The sequence below is a fragment of the Schistosoma haematobium genome, chromosome ZW (genome assembly GCF_000699445.3).
Source record: "Schistosoma haematobium chromosome ZW, whole genome shotgun sequence".
NCBI classification, from domain to species: Eukaryota; Metazoa; Platyhelminthes; class Trematoda; order Strigeidida; family Schistosomatidae; genus Schistosoma; species Schistosoma haematobium.
Genome location: NC_067195.1, coordinates 8,107,550 through 8,115,137, shown reverse-complemented (window position 1 = coordinate 8,115,137; position 7,588 = coordinate 8,107,550). Strand labels below are relative to the sequence as shown.

Below are 7,588 nucleotides of genomic sequence, written 5' to 3'. Positions count from 1 at the left end.
GGTTAGGATGCTAACATACGATCGGTTTACAACGGATTTTAGAGAAGAGGTGTTTATTGAGAGGCTGCAACCCTAACCGTAACCCTCACCCTAACCCTAAACCTTAACCCTAACTCCTAACCCTATGGACGAGTTTCTATACCACATGCATTATGAATTCACAACCTCTGAACCTTTATCAAACCTTAACACGTTTTCAAATCATATAAAAGAGGAATATCCACTGTAATTCATTACTTCCTTGTAATATATTTTTACTTTATACTGTCTTCTGATTGGCCAATAATTGAAATTGCTCAAACGCTTCTGATTGGCTCGTCGCTAAATTAGAGTCTCGCCGTCCCATCTGCAGTAATCTCTCATTAATCACCTCCTCTCTAAAATCCGCTGTGAACCGATTGTATGTTAGCATCGCGTGTTGAACTTGGCTCCGTGACCTTGAAATTGCTCAAACGCTTCTGATTGGCTCGTCCGTTTCTATATCATTCATTTAAATGATCACATTTACATCTATAAGAGGTTCGCACAGATTCTTCAATCTGACCATCTTATCTCAACATAGTGCACGCAATGTTGAGTCACCTAGACTGGTGGCCACATTGTAATTTGGTCGATATCATTCGATCTGCACTAAGAAGTACCTGACACACATGATATTGATCACCACACAGTGATCAATCAATTGTGAAACTATACATGTCTAATCAATAAACCCTTTGATATTATTGTCCATTCATTTACACGACTGTGTTTTGCCATTAACCAACTGACTAATATTTACATTTGTCCAATTATTAACTCATTTATATTCACGTGAATCAGTTGAAACTACAATTTAGACGGTGTTAATTATTAAATCCCATGGTATTGATATTAAAATTGGTCGAAGTTTAGGATGGAAAGTTAATATGAAAAGATAATACTTTCCCTCCCTCAAATCCAATTTTCGTTATTTTCCTTACCAATACTTCTCTATTATGAACATTTATACCTTTATCATCATCATATTACAATCATTTGTGAATAGTGAACAGCATTATGTTGCTCCATAATCATTCCATATGAAATTGTTTTCATGAAAAATACCAGAATTGTTATTATGTGTAAAATATTGTCCATTTTCAAATGTAATTTGTTCTATGCCACAGAAAGCACTATGTACATTACAATTCAATACAGTCCACAATAAAACAATGTTTCTGTTCTCAATATTCATGTTTCATGGATTCCAACGCAATTTCCGACCATTACATCCATCATTCCACCATCGTGCCACACGAGGAACCCAATATGGACCAAATGAATGAGATGTATGACCTAGCAGACACATTGCACATTGAGGTTGGGCATCGTAATCATGTATGATTCCATGACCGTGCCATGCAAAATATTCATTATATGCAGTATCGTTCTTGTCCAAATACTTCAAATAGTCTGCCAGTTTACCTGGTGATTCGAATTGATCAACGTGAATGAACGAGTATGGAGGAGCGACTCTTTCATATTCCTCTATCGATGCACCCATCACAATTGGAAGTAGATCGTTTCTTGGAATGAATAATAAGTTTGCAATTTGTTAAACACTTATCGAAATCTCATCATACAAGTGAACCGTGAACATTAGCAAAAATATGTATATACATTGAAAATGTCAAAATTTCAACTTACAGAACGATGGAGATGAGATTTCAGTTTTAGCCAGTTTCACCGTTTTATTTTGACGTGACAGATATAGACAAATATGGACTATGATTGCTTAATGCACAATGGTAACTGCTAGGAATTATTTATGGACTATTACTACATATTGAATTTGGTATTGTTTGTTTGAATCGTTCCATTGATGTTTATGACTGACATTGATCAGTCTCTAATTGACATGTGTGTATCCTGTGAAGATTGTCTCGATATTGCTTTACGTCACAAGCATTATAAGTAGGGATGGATGGAGGCTAGTAGTGGAATCTAGGGGCGCACGGTACTGGGTTCGATTCCACGAGTGAACCTCAACTGGGTGATTCAGATACATTCAGCTGAGGATCACCGAGTATGATGGAACGCGTATCGTGGATTCCACCGCTAACCACCATCCATTTAATATTGCATATATTCTTATTAGACAATTATTAAGTAGCCAGATTATATATATAGTATGTATATTCAGGTTTCTTTTATCATAAGGTTTCGTTTGACCTGTTGTCTACTGCCACTTTTTGCTTGGTTATGTTAGTTTGATCATAAGGTTTCGTTTGACGTATTGGCTACTGAAATACGTTTAATCATTCTTAACTTATTCGCAATTTATTTGTTACAATATCCCACAATCACAGCCACATTTTGCTTGATCCCGTGTAATTATTATTTTTCTTTTTTTGCAGTGTGATGCGTTTTGTTCTGCTTGTATATAAACCACGTATGTCTGATATATATTAGGCAGAAAAAGTGCAAGCTTAATTAGAAATACTAAGCAAAGAACGCACACACACCAAAAATTATAATTCACAAATTAATTCAAGATTTCTAGTTTATTCCATTTCATTCAGGATTTCAAATTAAATGTGAGGACTTCACCCTAATGAGAACACTTGGCCTCTAATAATATTGCAACAACAATTAAACACACAGTAGGGGCCGCTATCTTTGTTCTGGACTAGACGAGCTGGTCTCGGTGAGAATTTGTTATGAAGATGACCAATAAGGACTCATATTTGACTCAGGGCTCCTAGTGCTACATGAAGCATCATTGGTTTAGCACAGAAACAATGTCATAGAAATAAGTATTTTAACTGGCGTTTTAGTTGCCTGGTACTTGACAGGCCATAAAACATAACATTTTTGTGCGACTAGTTATACAAAAAATTGATCGAGCACTATCACGTTTATTATTTGAGGATACCTGTCAACGTGCTCAAATAAGATCTGTCATGGACTTCTCATCTTCTCCCTTCTCTAATGTGAAGTTTCTTCAGAGTATTGATCATTAGATCCCTCATTTTATATTATGTGCAATATTCTGTTAAACATCTTCAGGTCACCTCACTGAAATCTGTTTCACATTGAAGAATCCTTATTTGTCTGCAACTATGTGAAGATGAAGAACATATAGAACTGAAAACAACTGCCAGACAATATCAAAGTCAGAATCGTCAATACGAACGTCAAGACAGAAACTTCGAGAACTATCACAACCATCATCAAAAGCGTACAGGTATTTGTAAACAATTGTCCATGCAAAATACTCAATGTCCGTTGAGTGTATACAATGAGCAATAACCTACTGTGAGAGAGAACAAACCAGCTCCCATCTGAAGAGGATATTATGAAAAGACGATGAAGGTAGACAGGAAATAAATTGAGGAAATCACCGAACTGCATCACGATACAAGCACTAATTTGGAATCGTGAATGTGAACGCAAAGAAGGAAGACCGAAGAAGTCGCGTCGTATTGTCAATCGTAAGCAGATATGAAAAGGATGAATAGCAAGTGGAAGGAACTGGAAAGAATTGTCCAAGACAGAGTTGGATGGAGAATGGTGGTGGTTGGCATATGCTCCTCCACGAAGGGTAACGGGCGTAAGTGTGTAAGTAAGTAAGTAAATAAGTAAGTGCTGGATGACTATGAGTTGCCGCCTATCACTAAAACCAACATCAATGTAATTCATTCCAGTTCACTCTGCCAATTTCATTTCGTTTTTCTGAAATAATATGACAATTTGAGACGATGATTATGCACACATAAATAAATTGATGACTTTGATTACACTATAATGCAAGATTAATACCAAACCACTTACTTCAATGAATTTTTATACAACTTCTCTGTTATGTATTCACTACACAAACTATTTTCGAAGCTCAAATAAAACTTGTAATTTTCGCGAATCATTTTCAAGCAGCTATCTGATGAGGTAAAAGTCGGATTATACTTTGGACAGGATAACGTGCCACACTGACCATAAATATCAAGCTGAAAATAGAAAATGAATCAGTGAACTATGGAACAGATAAATTACATGTTTTAATGATGAAGCTGGTAACCGCATCGAATTCATTGTGCGTATGTTTGATAAAACGATCAGTTTCCTCCTAAAATTTTAATAGTTGAGTTCATAAGCAGATCTAAACTAGAACATCATTGAAAACGTGAGAGCACTGCACAGCCATTTCGGCCTAACTATGGACACATCAACAGCAGCACTTCTGTATCCAGCATTTCTAAATAACCATCATGAACACAGTGAGCTCACTCATGTACATGCATATAACACTTGGACATAAAAGTGAGTGATCACTGAGTATGGTGTAAGAATACCTGGATTGGCAATCTTGTGAGATCAGTTTAAGGAATAGTCACATGTAGTTATATTAATCCAGTGATACAGTTCCCTACAAAATGACGATTCGATGAAATCATCTTCAATCTGAGCACTATCCCTGACATTTCTGAGATGCTCATTTGTTTATATATATAGACTAACCAGCTTGTACATTTATAGGATAAGTTTTCAATGAAGTGAAAGACAATCAAATATTCATAGTTGATGATATTGATTATAAATTCCAGTAATGAACACACTTCGTTATAAAATGAAACACCTTCACTGGTCGTTAAACATCAACAGTATATGACCAGTCAGTAAGTACGAAACCTCTCACAAAAGACCGTGAAAGTGAGCAATTCTAAAAATTGAGTGCTTGAGGGCCTTATACGTGTTTATCTATTTTGCTACATACTGGAAAGTAGGTATTGCTAAAGAATCAGTGCTTGAAATCCATCGAGAACGCATACGTGATCGAGAAGTCGGAGTTTCAGAGATGGAGACCTGTTGTCAACACAATGATAGAACACACAATCGTGCAGATGTGGGAATAATACACTTGTGACATATACTTCACGCATTGCTGTGAATCAATCAAGACAATTTCAGTAGACCTTGTTTTATTATATTTCAATCATTATTAGTTCGTTTATCCTTCATTTGAACCTACAGGATCCAATCAACTTTCCAATCACTTTTATCATCATGTCATATGAAATGATTAATAACTTGAAGATCACTCTTATCAAGAATTAGTTCCGAGTGACAAAAGTTGCATGCTTCATGCTGTATGCATTTAGTCTTTCATCAATTGTTGGTTTCACTGAGATCATTGAAAAACGTTTAGAAACTCAATGTTAAGCTTTCTCAAACTCACCGGGATATATCGTGAAAGTTCTTTGGCGTATTGCATTCTTGGACTTTTCGGTATACAGTTACTCACAAACCATGCAACTTTTTTTGATTTCCCAGTAGCGAAGTTTCTAGAAGGTAAAGGATATCGTGTTTCTGGTCCATGGTGCTTCATGTATGGCTCATAGGAACCGTATGGTGAGTAAATCGTTGAATCCAGACGGAAGGAGATAGTGTAATTAATCTTGATATCAGAGGGATAAATTCAAGTAAAACGATGTCATGGATATTAAAATGAATGAGCAAGTTAGTAGTTTTGATATTAGAACAATGTTTTAGTAAAGTGGTTCGTGGGTAGTGTTTAGTTTTGTCGTTTTGGATTATAGATTAACGGTACAGACCTGAGTGTTTTGATCACGACCTCTGGTGTGGTGGTGTATTTACAATGCTCAAGAGTTCTTTACTAAGATGAAATATCTGTTCAGTGCTTCCTGTTTTTCAAAGGTAAGAGTTTGTGTATTGTATCCAAAATAAAGGAATATTTACAAGTAGATTAGTCTTGCTCGTGAATAAACATGACATATGTAATTAGTGACATCTATGATTCGTGTGGACAAACCGAAATCTCTAACAGTCTATTTATTATGCAAATCCATTTGTGTCAATTAGTTGCATAGATGCAAACGAAATGATAAAAAATCAACCCGATAATGGTGACATGAATGACACGTCGAAAGTATTTACGACAGGTTTTTACTGATTAGTTTAAGCGGATATTAGGCATATATATAACAATGAATAATGAACAAAGTATAGAGATCACTTGTTCAATGTATCTACGTCAACAGTGAAATCTACTGTTAACAAATAAATGTTAGTATAAGGATTCGAATGAAGTAAACTCCCGAAAATGTCTTGAACGCAACCAAAGAACGATGCTGTCTGAGTTTTTGGGTTTACAACCTGTACCTATTAAATCCTAACTACAGGTAATATGCCTTGTGGCATATTACATAGATATATCAGTATATCCTCTAATAGTGTGGTTAATAATATTTTGGAAACTGTCGGTTTTCTGTAGAATGAAAATATACTTCGAGTATGAATTGACTATCATTCCTTTATATCGATATTCTGAAGATATTGAAGAAATTTTCAATCAAATGTTATTTACTAATGTAAATGAAGTCGTACATATTATATGTTTGCTAATCGAAAACAATCTAATTGGTTAGTGGATGATCCTGGAGGTGAATGAATAATCGAATGATATTTAAGCGATCAACATTTTAGCTAGTGTCTATCATGTGATCTGGTTATCATCACGCTAGAAAGGAATATACGAATTATGGCTGTTCTAATAAGATTGTTTGTTAAGTAAGTTAACAAAAACGCTTAACCAAAATTAACCATAATCGAAATTGGTTGTAAGATAGTTGCGATAATAGTGTAAAGTGGTGAAATGAATTCTATGGAGTTCAGCCAAGAGGTGAACATTATTTTCATTTGAATAATTGAATCTTCAGTTGGAAACTATATAAAATTTCATGAACTAATCAATGAATATGCATTAAATTAATGAATGTCTTAACCTGAATTCGAAGCTAAAATTGCACACGAATTTATTTATTTATCTTCTTGCAAAACGTTTCTTATAAAATCAATCACAGTGTAACATGTGTGCTAAAGCAAACCAGGTATAAACATTTTCGCTGGAACACTTCTACTGTTGTGTGACGCATAGGTATGTGTTTTATGGGAACTCATAAACTTCACACAATTAGTCCATTTCATGGTTCAAAATCAAGAATAGTGACATTATTCGCTGAGTAACACGAATCTATTCACACTTTGTAGTCCTCGTCAGCTACATACAACCGTAATGAAATGATAAAGATTAGTAATATTACTATGGCCAGAATTACTCACTTCATTTTCCAGTGTACCTGCCATAGCAATATGTACAGGCGACTCTTCTATTAAACTAAACCATAATTGCTCTGGAGGTCGAATTCCATTCGGCACTTTATCTTCTGTCAGTATAAGTGCATCAGCTTCTCGCCATCTGTTCATGTCAGTGATAACTGCACATTTCGAAGTGTGACATTTTGAAAAGACCATTGGTCTAAAAATTGTACGATGCCCATATTTGAGAAACGTCCTCACCTGAAACATGAGTTGATACAAATTCATGTGTTGATTTTCATAATTTAATGAGCATCATATCTAACATCTATTTCATACATAGTTCAGTAATCAAACGCACAAAATATGATTTCGTCAATCTGATATCCAAGTGAACGGTATATGTCCAAATGTTTTATGGAATGGATATAGTTGTGAGCAGCAATGGAAACTAGGATTCGAGGTTCTTTCCTTCGGAGATTCATCAAAATCCAGACAAGATTATAAACAA

General features: G+C 35.1%; 1 protein-coding gene across 1 annotated transcript; it reads right to left on the bottom strand.

Annotated features, from left to right (window-relative positions):
* Nucleotides 1-700: 700 nt before the first annotated feature.
* FUT9_1 (Alpha-(1,3)-fucosyltransferase 9) lies at nucleotides 701-5,660 on the bottom strand. Its single transcript, XM_051208577.1, has 3 exons — nucleotides 5,198-5,660; nucleotides 3,796-3,968; nucleotides 701-1,547 (listed from the first exon to the last, which is right to left on the bottom strand). The coding sequence occupies exons 1-3, from the start codon at nucleotides 5,345-5,347 to the stop codon at nucleotides 1,220-1,222; spliced, it is 651 nt and encodes a 216-aa protein (XP_051070283.1). The 5' UTR covers nucleotides 5,348-5,660; the 3' UTR covers nucleotides 701-1,219.
* Nucleotides 5,661-7,588: the final 1,928 nt, after the last annotated feature.